Here is a 14,181-nt window from a genome sequence, read left to right as displayed (position 1 = left end):
AATTACTGGTTGATCCATCTAAAGGAGGGGTCTCAATCTGGTGGCCCTCCAGTTGTTGCAAAACTACAAGTCCCATGAGGCATTGGAAAGCTCACAAGCATGACTCCCACAAGCAGAGGCATGATGGGACTTGTAGTTTTTGCAAAAAAAAAAAAAAAACGCTTGAAGGCCACCTGTTTTGAGACCCTCCTGGTCTAAAGCCTTGGTTATATGATAAACCGGAGAGCTTGCATGATTTCCATCTCTTTCCTTCTGCAGAACATGCTTGTCCTTTTTTCTAAAACGTTTTCTGTCTGTGACAGTTTCCTTAGTAACAATCGGATCGAGGTCTTGAGGGCCGAAGTCTTTAAGGATCTTCACTCCTTGGAATGGCTGTAAGTTGAAAGACATAAAGGAAGCCGGGGGGGATTCGGGGGCATTAGGCCTTCAAGATTATTGATGAATTGTCCTTGTTTGACATTTTGTTAACGCAAGCTTTTTTTTAAAGTTTTTTTTATTTTTATTTGTTTTTGGTCTTTTATGTACATTTTTATCTCTTTTAGGATTATAGATAATAACAAAGTTAACAAGATTCATCCCGGGACATTCAAAGGCCTGCATTCTTTATATTTCCTGTAAGTATACTGTGATACCTAAAATACACCTGTCAACATAATCTTTCTTGCATTCAAACCTCACCATCATGGGCAAAACCAAAGAGCTGTCAAAGGACATCAGGGTCAAGATTGTAGACCTGCACAAGGCTGGAATGGGCTACAAGACCATCAGCAAGAAGTTTGGTGAGGAGACAACTGTTGGAGGGATTATTCACAAATGAAAGAAATAAAATGATCATCAATCGCCCTCAGTCTGGAGCTCCATGCCAGATTTCATGTCATGGGGTGAGGATGATCCTGAGAAAAGTGAGGGATCAGCCCAGAACTACACGGGAGGAGCTTGTGAATGATCTCAAGGCAGTTGGGACCCCAGTCACGAAACAAACCATTGATAACACAATATGCCACCATGGATTGAAATCCTGCAGCACCCGCAAGGTCCCCCCTCCTCAGGAAGACACATGTACAGGACCATCTGAAGTTTGCCAATGAACATCTAAATGATTCAGAGAAGGATTGGGAGAAAGTGCTGTGGTCAAATGAGACCAAAATTCAGCTCTTTGGCATTAACTTGACTCGTTGTGTTTGGAGAAAGAAAAATGCTATGACCCTAAGAACACCATCCCTACAGTCAAGCGTGGAGGTGGAAACATGATGCTTTGGGGCTGTTTCTCTGCTAAAGGTACAGGCCGACTTTGCCACATTGAGGGGCCAATGGTAAAATCTTGGATGAGAACCCTCTTCCCTCAGCCAGAACACTGTAAATGGGTTGTGGATGGGTCTTCCAGCATGACAATGACCCAAAACATACTGCCAAGGCAACAAAGGGGCGGTTCAAGAAAAAGCAGATTAAGGTCATGGAGTGTCCTAGCCAGTCTCCAGGCCTTAATCCTGTATAAAATTTATGGAAGGAGCTGAAACTTCAAATTGCCAAGCGACAGCCAAGAAACCTCAAGGATTTAGAGAAGATCTGTAAAGAAGAGTGGACCAAAATCCCTCCTGAGATGTGTGCAGACCTGGTCACCAACTACAAGAAACGTCTTACCTCTGCTTGCCAACAAGGGTTTGTCCAACTACTAAGTCATGTTTTGCTTGGGGAGCAAATACTTTTATTTTACTCGCTGAACTGCAACTCAAGTTCTAACATTTGTATCATGTGTTTTTTCTGGATTTTTGGTTGATATTTTTTCTGGATTTTTGGTTGATATTTTTTCTGGATTTTGGGTTGGTATTCTGTCTCTATAGTTTAAAATACACCTATGATAAAAACAATAGACCCTTCATTTTATTTATTTTTTATGGATGCTTTGGAGTTCCCTTCTCTACTCTCTTCTCTACTCATCTTTTAGAACCACCACTCTACAGACACAACGTATTCAGAGTACCGTTCTCTCAGCTTAGCCCATTCTTTTTTATTGCTACCAATATTAGTTGATGTGTAGTTGGTACTATAGAAATGTCGAATTTGAAGGTATTTGAAACATTCAGATTTAGGAAAATCGTACATTTCCTGGATATGAGCGTATATATACACAGCAAACGTGTGAGCCAAGCAAGAGTGAGTGCAAAAAACTACGTTTTATGTTCGACACAACTGGAAAAAAGTAGATTTTGATGAATATGCTCTAGGTGACATCTCCTAGGTAGGAAGCTAAGGGAGTTGAGGGAGATGTGAGTCTAAAATTCTTGATGTATAGGAACTGTAAATGCAATGATTGGCATACAGTTGCGTTGAGAGGAGCTACCTCTCTAGGGATGAAGCAACTTAGACCCAGTAAGTATAGAGCAGGGATATGCAATTAGAGGACCTCCAGCTGTTACAGAACTACAAGTCCCATGAGGCATAGCAAGACTCTGACAACCAGAAGCATGACACCCAGAGGCAGAGGCATGATGGGACTTATAGTTTTACAACAGCTGGAGGTCCGCTAATTGCAGATCCCTGGTATAGAGGATCTATTGATGGTGTTTCAAATTGAAGCCATGGTATACCTGTAGGAGAGGCATGTCACTGTGCCATCAATGCCGATTTAAATAATAAAGCCCAATCCACCTTGAGGCTGAGGTCTATATACCAGCAGCTTTTAGTGTAATCATTATCAGTTAATAATTTGCCGTCCCTTTCCTGGGAACCGTGTAGAGACACAATCATTTTGAATGATAAATTCATTTGTATATTCATCCAGCTGTATTCCCAAGCTGCAAGTCTGTTCCAAAGCCGTTTAACTCTTCTACAATTACATAGCGTGCGATTTAGGTTTTGGCTAGGTGCCCCTATACTTCGAGGAATGACAATTCCTATCACCCTTCTATTCAGTAACTGGCTGTAGAAATAAAGGTCCTGTTGACCAGTTTCAGATATACTTCTCTAAAATCAGTTCCCTCAATCATTTTTATAGACGTTGCTTTATCCTTCCTCTATTAGTTTTTTTTTTTTTACTATACAAACATTTTACTTTTTTGGCGGTTAAGGCTGATCATTAGGTCCTATGACCATAGTTAGCTTTTCCTAGCTATTTAAAGATGTAATTTTAATATATTCTAGTAACTCTCTAATCTAGTATCTTGGCTCATGTTTGGATGCTCAACCCAACGGAATGGATTCTTCACAGGTGGGCTTGGGTGCTAGTGGGTTAGAAATGCCACAAAAAGCAGTCAAAGTATCATTGGTCAAGGGTCAGGCTCAGAGAACAGTAGCTATAGCAGTAGAGAGGCTCCCACTGATCAGCAGGAAAGGCATACAAGCAGGTCACCCTGGCACCTGGGGGTGGGCTCACCTGAGGTGCTGAGCCTAAGCTCTAACCGGTGTTCACCAGAGTTCCTGATGGTGGAGATGGTTTTTGCTGTGTTAGTACCAGAATCACCCCACCAGGAGGTGAGCAAGCCCGGGGTTCAGTAGCAGATATAACATGTAACAGGTGGCTATAACATCCAATCTATCAGTGAAACTAAGCCTAGTCAGTCAACTTGGGTAAGAGAGATTCAGCAGAAGGCAATTGGCTTGGAGGGGTGGAGAAAATATTATGTGGCCCTGTCTACTGCTCTGTCCTGGTCTGGGGCCAGTCTTGGAGTCCAGAAGCTATAGCAGAAAAGAGGACCATTGACCAGCAGGACAGGCCTACAAACAGGCAACCTTGGCGGATGATGCGAGCTCACCCAAGGTGTGGGGTCTAAGTACTAACTGGTATTCACCAGAGCTCCAGATAGTGGAGATGGGTTTTGATATGTTTTAGTACCACGTCATGGTCCTCCAGATCACCCCACCAGGAGGGATTCAGAAGCAGATATAGCGGGTACTGATCGATCTGAAGCATAGTCAGTAAACAAGCCAAAGGTCGGTAACAAGTAGTTGCAGGTTGGGATGAAGCAAATGGTAGTTGGGGAACAAGACCGCAGTAGGATTGGCAAGGCAGGGATATTGGCTGGAGACAGAGAGAGCACAATTATCTGGCAAACAGGAAGTGCAGAGACATGGCTTGAGTCTGGAAGTGCTTGGGAGGAGCAAAGGGTTCAAAGTTCAAGCAAAACAAGGTTTAAGGCAGGGATCATTTAAGGGTGCTGTCCAGCATCTCAGATGGCTCAGTGAGAAGAGTTACTGCCAGATACAGCAACAAGGAAAATGGAAAGTTACTGCCAGACACAGCAGAGGTCTTAGGTTCAGGTCCAGGCCCTGACATGTTCACAAAACCAGAATTATCTGGATATACACATCAATGGCCAGTCTTTAGGCACAGCCATGCTCCAACTACTCCTTATCATGAGAAGGCTTGGCCCCCACGTAATATAATCCAAAGAACAGGAGCTGGACACCAAGCTATGATCTCCACTAAATTCTGTTGATCAAGACACCACCGATCAAACTCCTATATCTGAAGTGTTTCACCCCATAAGGGCTTAATTCTGCAAGGTGAAACAGTGTTTTGAACAATGTAGATTAGTGGAGATAGTAACTTTGTGAGTTCTGGTACTTTATTTATATGGACTTAAGCTAATTCTTATATAAAAGGTTGTAACTATGTAACCAATGCTAGATAATTGACATTTATATATCTATATCTATATTTTATATCATTTTATGCAGATACATGTTAAACAATTCCATAAGTGCTATACCAAGCAATTCTTTATGTTCGGAAATGCCCCGTCTTAACTGGCTGTGAGTATTTGCTCTGATAATGATTAGAGGGACACCTTCACTTGCTTTCTTTTTAATGTCTGTTATTTATAAAATGTATTATTAATATTATATACAAATTAGCATAAGATTAATATACAAGGATTTCAAAAGGAAAAAATGTATTTGTATTTGTGTTTTATGTATTTATGGGAGCAGCTATCCCTTTCCCATTTAAAAAAAATGGGAAAAAAGTTTAAATGAGGTAGGCTGGAAACCCTTTCCAACCATGGCCGTCAGTATGAAATAGCCTCTCTCCCCCAATTGCCATCAATATGAAGTTGCCTCCCCCCCCCCCCCCCTTTGTGGCTATAACATCCTCCACTCCTCTGGGAAGGCTTTCCACAAGATTTGGGGAATTTGTGCCCATTTGTGAGGTCAGGTACTGACAACGGATGAGAAGACCTGGCTCTCATGTTGGGCACCAAAAACAAAAAAGACCTGACTCCCCAGCATTCCAATTTATCCCATAGGTGTTCAGTAGGGTTGAGGTCAGGGCTCTGTGCAGGACATTTCAGTTCCCCCACACCAAGCTGGTCAAACCATGTTGATTTTGTACACAGGGACACAGTCATGCTGGAACAGAAAGGGGTCTTACAATTGGCATTCCAAAGGTGTTCAGTAGGGTTGAGGTCAGGGCTTTGTGACGGACACTCAAGTTCGTCCATGACCTCAAACCTACTGAATACCATTAGGGTAAGAAGAAATCATCCCAAAGGTGTCCTGTAGGGTTAAGAGCAGGTTTTGTTGGATAAGAAGACCTGGCTCACCATTGGCATTTCAATTCATTCCCAATGTCTTCAGTAGGGATAAGGACCTTTCATTCCAAAATCTTGGTCATTAATATGGTGTTGGCTTCCCTTTGTCCCCACTGTTTTGGGAAGGCTTTCCTCAAGATTTTGGTGCACATTCTCACAATTGGTCAGCATAGCTCTTAACAGTCCCTTTTTTTGCAACCAAACAACCTTCACTATCCTGGCAAGGCTTTCCACAAGACTTTGGGAATTTGTGCCCATTTGTGAGGTCAGGTACAAATATTGGAAAGCCAATTGTGAGCCGGGTCGTCTCATCCAATTCATCCCCAAGTTGTTTAGTAAGGTTCAGGTCTCTGTGCAGGACACTCAAGTTCCTCCACACTAAACTGATCAAACCATGTGTTTATAGAGCTGGCTTTGTACACAGGATGGGAAACAGTCATAATGGAACAGAAAAGGGTTTCACCAAACTGTTACCACAAGGTTGAAAGAGCACAGTTGTCTAAAACCGGGTTAGACAGCCTCAGTCCTCGAAAAGCACCAACAGACCATGTTTTGGGAATTTTCCCAAATAGATATAAAATAGCTGTCCTAAAAAACAATCTATTGACATTTATCGAAAACATAACCTTTTGGCGTACTTGAGGACTGAGGTTGAAAACTCAAATTCCTTCACACCAAACAGGTCAAACCAGATCTTTATGGAGCTGGCTTTGTACACAGGGGCACAGTCCTGCTGGAACAGAAAATGGCCTTCACTAAACTGTTATCACAAGGTTGGAAGAGCGCAACTGTCTACAATGTCAATGGTGGATTAGTAACAGTACCCTTCACTGGAGACCCCCTAAATTCATTGAGAGAGTTGTTTGCACAGTGGCGTCACTAGGGTTGGTGTCAACCGATGCAAAAAAAAAATGGTGTCACCCCCCCCCCACCAACTATAGTCCCCCCCTCAGTATAGACCCCCCTCCCACAGTATAGATCCCCCTCCCTCAGTAAAGACCACCCTCTATCAATATAGACCCCCCTCCCTCAGTATAAACCTCCCCCCTCAGTACAGACACCCCTTCAGTGCAGACCTCTCCATCAGTACAGACCCCCCATCGGTACAGACACCCCCACCTCAGTACAGACAGCCCCACCTCAGTGCAGCCCCCCCTCTATCAATACAGACACCCCCATCTCAGTTACAGACCCCCTCTATCAATACAGATACCCCCACCTCAGTGGAGACACCCCCACCTCAGTGCAGACCCCCCCAGCATTACAGACACCCCCGCCTCAGTAAAGACCCCCCCCAGCATTACAGACAACCCCACCTCAGTGCAGACCCACCCCAGCATTAGACACCCCGCTCAGTGCAGACCCCCCAGTGCCGACTCCCCTCTGTACAGACACCCCCCCCTCAGTGCAAACCCCCCTCTGTACAGACACCCCCCTCAGTACAGACCCCCCTCAGTGCAGACCCCCCCCCCAGCAGTACAGACACCCCCCTGGATGCAGACTCCCCAGTACAGACACCTACAGCAGTACAGACACCCCCTCAGTGCACACACCCCCCCCTCCGTGCAGACACCCCCCCACCGTGCAGACACCCCCCAGCAGTGCAGACCCCCCTCAAGTTCAGACCCCCCAGTACAGACACCCCCAGTAGCACAGACACCCACCTTACATACCTCAGAACAGCAGATACACACAGTGGTGTGTATCCCTCCAGCTTTGGCTCCTCCTCCTCCTCTTTGGATGTAAACAGAAAGGAGGGGGAGGTGGCTTCATTCCACTCCGCTGAGGGACACGGCCACAGCGCGAGACACAGGGCAGCGGGCGGTGTTAGCGGTGCCGCTACCCACGGGTGTCACCCTTCTGGCGGGTGTCACCCGGGTGCTGTCCGCACCCCCTGCACCCGCCTAGCAACGCCACTGGGTTTGCGTACTTTAGTCAATAAAGTGTATCTTTCAAGGGTAAAATAGTGCTTGGAGAAAGGCCCTTTGGAAAAAAAATTTGATTTGTTCAGCTTTTTTATGTTAATTTTAAATTGAAAAAATGTTATTTTAATGCATGGAAAACATTATACAGTGCCTTAAAAAAGGTTTTATACCCCTTGAAATTTCCCACATTTTGTCATGTTACAACCAAAAACGTAAATGTATTTTATTGGGATTTTATGTGAGAAACCAACACAAAGTGACACATAATTGTGAAGTGGAAGCAAAATTATAAATGTTTTTTTTAAATGTTTTACAAATATGTGAAAAGTGTGGGGGAGGGGCATTTGTATGGCGTCCTCGGAGTCAATACTTTGTAGAACCCCTTTTCTCTACAAGTCTTTTTAGGGATGTCTCTACCAGCTTTGCACATCTAGAGAGGGACATTTCTGCCCATTCTTCTTTGTAAAATATCTCCAACTCTGTCAGATTAGATGGGGAGCGTCTGTGAACAGCAATTTTCAAGTCTTGCCACAGATTCTCAATGGGATTTAGGTCTGGACTGTGACTGGGCCATTCAAGCACATGAATATGCTTTGATCTAAACCATTCCATTGTAGCTCTGGCTGGATGTTTCGGGTCGTTGTCCTGCTGGAAGGTGAACCTCTTCCCCGGTCTCAAGTCTTTTGCAGACTCTAACAGGTTTTCTTCTAAGATTGTCCTGTATTTGTCTCCATCCATCTTCCCAACTCTGACCAGCTCCCCTGTCCCTGCTGGAGAAATAATCCATCCCCACCACATGATGCTGCCACCACCATGTTTCACTGTGGGGATTGCGTGTTCAGGGTGATGTGTGGTGTTAGTCCCCCCCCCCCCCCACAAATAGCATTTTGCTTTTAGGCCAAAAAGTTGAATTTTGGTCTCATCTGACCAGAGCACCTTCTTCCACATGTTTGCTGTGTCCTCCACATGGCTTCTCACAAACTACAAACAGGACTTCTTATGACTTTCTTTCACCAATGTCTTTCTTCTTGTCACTCTTCCATAAAGGGCAGATTTGTGGAGAGCACGACTAATAGTTGTCCTGTGGACAGATTCTCCCACCTGAGCTGTGGATCTCTGCAGCTCCTCCAGAGTTACCATGGAGCTCTTGGCTTTTCTCTGATGAATGCTCTCCTTGCCCCACCGATCAGTTTAGGTGGAAGGCCATGTCTTGGTTGGTTTGCAGTTGTGCTATAATCTTTCCATTTTCCGATGAGGGATTGAACAGAGCTCCGTGAGATGGTCAAAGCTTGGGATATTTTTTTATAACCTAACCCTGCTTTATACTTTTCCACAACTTCATCCCAGACCTGTCTGGTGTGTTCCTTGGCCTTCATGATGCTGTTTGTTCACTAAGGTTCTCTAACAAACCTCTGAGGGCTTCACAGAAGAGCTGTATTTATACTGAGAATAAATGACACACAGGTGGACGCTATTTACTAATTAGGTGACTTCTGAAGGCAATTGGTTCCACTAGATTTTAGTTGGATCATTTTCCTTCCACTTCACAATTATGTGTCACTATGTGTTGGTCTATCACATAAAATCTCATTAAAATACATTTGTTTTTTTGGTTGTAACATGACAAAATGTGGGAAATTTCGAGGGGTGTGAATACTTTTTCAAGGCACTGTAAATTACACAGCAATGATTATATTGTGTGGTTTAGATGCTGACGTGTTTTTTTGTTCCTTTCTTCGTTCTAGGGATCTGGAGGGGAATGAGCTAGAGACCATCCACAACTCTGTGTTTCAGGAGTGCATAACTGTTTTGTAAGTATATCCCGGTCACTCCAATTTTTTTTTTTTTCTCACAATTAACATACATGAAAAAAATAATATATGTGAAAAAGATATACTAAAGCTCTGATATGAATATTCAAATAAAATTAATTAATAAAAGGTAACCAGCTATTAACCCTCTACATGCTCTCAGTGCAATTATATTTCACTAAAGCTAATGCAGGGTAGCCTTGAAAAAGTCACTTGACGTGTGACGCAACGCATCGGGGAGCCAGTATTGTTACGGTACTGTCTCCCTTTTATAACCCTTTAAAGTCCACATTTTTTCAATGAGTTAGCGTGACTCAAAATGTGCTCTACCAAACGGTGGAGCAGATCGTTAAATGTAAAGCGATGTGTAAAATGTTTACTATTTTATATAAGGAACCTGGACACGCGTGTTTGGGCACATTATAGTACGTGCGTTAAAATGCAACCGTGTAATTGTTCTCTGAATATGGGACATTTCTCCGAGGGGTGAGGATCCATTTTTTTTTTTTTAGAAGTGGGTTTCAGTAGAAAAGCTGGGAACTGTTCTAATCGCGGAGGCATGCAGAGATAACGATGACATAAAGCGAATGTTCGCTGAGCAGAGAGGACACATTAATGATGCTTTTACATATGAGTAATGTGTGTTTAGCTGGTAAGTGGCCGTCACAATACACACATCCAATAATTCTCAAACCAGAAGCATAAATTTACTGAAACGCTCCCAGCAGGCTGCACGTATAACTCCCGGCTGTATAGCAATATTTACACTACGCATTTAAGTGTTTGTACAAGAAACATACAGATCGTTATATCGGCCTCAACGTAGACGCGGTGAAGTGAATGTATAAATGAAAGTATTTATTAAAGTAGCTGTAAACCCAATCACCACTTTTTTTTTTTTTTTTTTTAATTTGCAGCTTTCATTAAAATATTCCTGGGTGACCCTGCCCTCAAGAGCCTTGTTCAGCCACTTCCTGTTATGGGGTGACTACACCCTGTCTCCCAATTACGTTGTCGCATCGGCTTCTGATAGTGCCCATTAACCGCTTCCATACCTGACCTATTCTGGCACTTCTCTCCTACATGTAAAAAAAAATATTTTTTATTTTTATTTTGCTAGAAAATTACTCAGGACCCCCAAACATTTTATTTATATATATACCCTGTTTCCTCGAAAATAAGACCTAGCGTGATTGTCAGTGATGGCTGCAATATAAGCCCTACCCCCCAAATAAGCCCTAGTTAAAGTTCCTTGTAGGTCTTATTTTCAGAGTAGGGCTTATTTTCAGGGAAACAGGGTAGGGCTTATTTGGGGGGTAGGGCTTATATTGCAGCCATCACCGACAATCCGACTAGGTCTTATTTTCGGGGAAACGGGGTATATATATACATCTCATATCTGATATATCTATATAATGTTTCGGGTTTTGAGTAATTTTCGAGCAAAAAAAAGATAATAAGGCTATGTGTGTGTGTGTATATATATATATATATATATGTATATATATATATATATATATAATATAATATATAATTTTTTTTTGCAGACACCCTATAAAATGGCAGTTGTTTCAACTTTTTATCTCGCATGGTATTTGCGCAATAATTTTTCAAGCATGCTTTTTTTTTGTTTTTTTAGGGAAAAAAAAAAGTTTTCATGATTTAAAAAAAAATAACAAAACGGAAAAGTTAGCCCAATTTTTTAAAAATGTGAAAGATGATGTTACGCTGAGTAAATAGATACCCAACATGTCACGTTTTAAAATTGCGCACGCTCACGGAATGGCGCCAAACATCGGCACCTTTTAAAAATCCCCATAGGGCATGCTTCAATTTTTTATTTTTATTTTTACAGGTTACATGTTTAGAGTTTGCAGAGGAGTTCTATAGCTAAAATTGTTGCTGGCGCTCTAACGCACGCTGCGATACCTCACGTGTGGTTTGAACGGCGTTTACTTATGTGGGCGGGGCTAACGTGTGCATTCGCTTCTGAGTGCAAGCTATCGGGGACATGGGCATTTTAAATTATTATTATTTTATTTTTTATTTTACTTAAATTTTTTTTTTTTTTTTTACTTTCTTTTACTGTTTTTTGTAATCACTTTTATTCCTATTACTAGGAATGTAAACATCCCTTATAATAGCAATGGTTTGTGACAGGTCCTCTTTATGGAGAGATGCGGGGTCAATAAGACACCCACATCTCTCCTCCAGGCTGCAAAGCATGAGGTCGTAAAAAAAAAAATCCACAATCGAATTTTTACCAGCCGTGGCTTTGTTTACATCCACGGCCCGGATGTGACGTCATAATGTCACGCCCAGGCCTCCGACGGTCATAGAGATGACTGGTGACCATCCGGTCGCCGGAAACTTCTATGGTCATCATCCGTCAGCGGAGGTTTCTTTCTCCGGGTCGCCAATGGCACGGGAGAGCCTGGAGAAGCACCGGATGGCGGCAGGAGGAGGGGGGATTGGAGGGGGGATGTCCCCTCCCATCACCTGTAAATGGCTATGATCATTCCTATGGTGCACAGAATCACCGGCTGAAAACAAGGATATCTGAATGATGCCTGCAGCTGCAGGCATCAGTTTGTACCCAGCTTAAGACTAAACAAAAATTGAAAAATGGTGAAGATTTAAGATTATTATTATTGTTGTTATTTTTTTTATTATTTTTTATTATTAATAAATGGCTAATTTTCATTCATACACAGACTATAGAATACTTTATTAATCCTAAAGGGAAATTAGCAAAATTGTTACAACCACAGACACACTTAATCTCAACAATAGACCGAACAAGGTGCAAAAGAATGCAACAAAATCAAACAAAATCTCCACCTCCCAACCCTCACAGAAAAGGGTATCTTGATCGTTATAGGCCAAAATGATTTCCCGTTTAGGGTTTACATCTATTTTAACTTTGTAGCAGCTTGTGAAAGATGAAGTGGACTCGGAGAGGTCTATTTATAATAAATTCCCATAGCCGTTCATCCAGTCAATCTGCATGTATGTTCCTTCTGTGGGTACAAGTCGTAAAATGCTGCACATTAAAGTTTCAGAGCTGAGGTCCATAGGAAATATATACGTTTTTGTAGCGAGAGGTACAATGTAACAATTCTAAAGAATGCTACAGGAAATTAGAAATTACATTTATCTGCTAATTTCCTCTAGCGTTCTCTAGAAATTGTTACATTGGGCTATGGGCAAAAGGGTATTCAAGCTCTATCCTTCCTGACTGCCTAACCCAGACTAGCCTAGCTACTCTCTTGCCTGCCTCTTGCCCTCAACCTCTGCCTGGACCTAAATACTCTATTGCCTGCCTCCAACCTCTGCCTTTACCTGACTACTCTCTTGCCTGCCACCTGCCTTTGACATCTACCTGGACCTGACTGCTCTCTTGCCTGCCTCTAGTGACTTCAACCTCTGCCTGGCCCTTGACTACTCTCTTGCCTGCCTCCTGACCTCAACCTCTTCCTGGATCTTATTGCTTTCTTGCCTGCCACCTGACTTTGACATCTACCTGGAGCTAACTATTCTTTTGCCTGCCACCTTCCTTTGACATCTACCTGGACCTGACTACTCTCTTGCCTGCCTTCGACCCCTACCTGCAACTGACTACTCTCTTGCTTTCCTCCTGACCTCAACCTCTGCCTGGACCTGACTACTCTCTTGCCTGCCTTTGACCCTTGCCTGGACCTGACTGCTCTCTTGTCTTCCTCCTGACCTCAACCTCTGCCTTTACCTGACTACTCCCCTGCCTGCCACCTGCCTTTTACATCTATCTGGACCGGACTTCTCTCTCACCTGCCTTCGACCTTTGCCTGGACTGACTGCTCTCTTGCCTGCCTTCTGACCACAACCTCTGCCTGGACCAGACTACTCTCTTGCCTGCTTCCTCAACTCAACCTCTTCCTAGACTTAAAAGCTCTCTTGCCTGCCACCTGCCATGGACATCTACCTGGACCTGACTATTCTTTTGCCTGCCACCTTACTTTGACCTCTGCATGGACCTGATTACTCTCTTGCCTGCCTCCTGACCTCTGCCTGGACCTCACTGCTCTCTTGACTGCCTCCTGACCTCTGACTGAACCTGACTGCTCTCTTGTCTGCCTTTTGACCTCTGCCTGGACCTGACTACTCTCTTGCCTACCTTCAACCATCTGCCTGGATACGATTGCTCTCTTGCCTGCCTCCTGACCTCTGCCTGGACCTGGCGGCTCTCTTGCCTGCCTTTTGACCTCTGCCTGGACCTGAATGCTCTCTTGCCTGCCTTTGAACTCTGCCCAAACCTAACTGCTCTCTTGACTGTGGCCTGCTTCTGAACCTCTACCTGGACCTGACTACTCTTTTGCTTGCCTTCAATCTCTGCCTGGACTTGACTACTCTCTTGCCTGCCTTTGACCCGTACCTGCAACTGACTACTCTCCTGCTTTCCTCCTGACCTCAACCCCTGCCTGGACCTGACTGCTCTCTTGCCTTCCTCCTGACCTCAACCGCTGCCTTTATCTGACTACTCTCCTTCCTGCCACCTGCCTTTGACATCTACCTGGACCTGACTGCTCTCTTGCCTGCCTCCTGACCACAACCTCTGCCTGGAACAGACTACTCTCTTGCCTGCCTCCTCAACTCAACCTCTTCCTAGACTTAAAAGCTCTCTTACCTGCCATCTTCCTTTGACCTCTGCCTAGAGCTGACTACTCTCTTGCCTGCCTTCAACCTCTGTCTGGACCTGTCTGCTCTCTTGCCTGCCTCTGGACCTCTGCCTGGACCTGACTGCTCTCTTGCCTGCCTTTTGACCTCTGCCTGGACTTGAATGCTCTCTTGCCTGCCTTTTGACTTCTGCCTAGACCTGACTGCTCTCTTGCCTGCCTTCAACCTCTGCCTGAACCTGACTGCTCTCTTGCCTGTGGCCTG

The 14,181-nt window shown here is 43.8% G+C and overlaps 1 protein-coding gene across 1 annotated transcript in view; it reads left to right on the top strand.

The window, feature by feature from the left end:
- LOC143964037 (relaxin receptor 1-like) overlaps positions 1-14,181 on the top strand; it is a 213,937-nt gene that overhangs the window by 151,021 nt on the left and 48,735 nt on the right. The window contains exons 7-10 of the mRNA XM_077473781.1: positions 303-374; positions 543-614; positions 4,678-4,752; positions 9,199-9,264. Of these exons, the coding sequence (XP_077329907.1) occupies positions 303-374; positions 543-614; positions 4,678-4,752; positions 9,199-9,264 (285 nt within the window). The remainder of the gene's footprint in view (positions 1-302; positions 375-542; positions 615-4,677; positions 4,753-9,198; positions 9,265-14,181) is intronic.

Source organism: Lithobates pipiens, unplaced genomic scaffold (assembly GCF_037356315.1).
Source record: "Lithobates pipiens isolate NorthernLeopardFrog02 unplaced genomic scaffold, aLitPip1_a1.2 Scaffold_1, whole genome shotgun sequence".
Taxonomy (NCBI): Eukaryota; Metazoa; Chordata; class Amphibia; order Anura; family Ranidae; genus Lithobates; species Lithobates pipiens.
The sequence above is the reverse complement of the archived record's forward strand: the minus strand, read 5'-3'. Positions and strand labels throughout refer to the sequence as shown.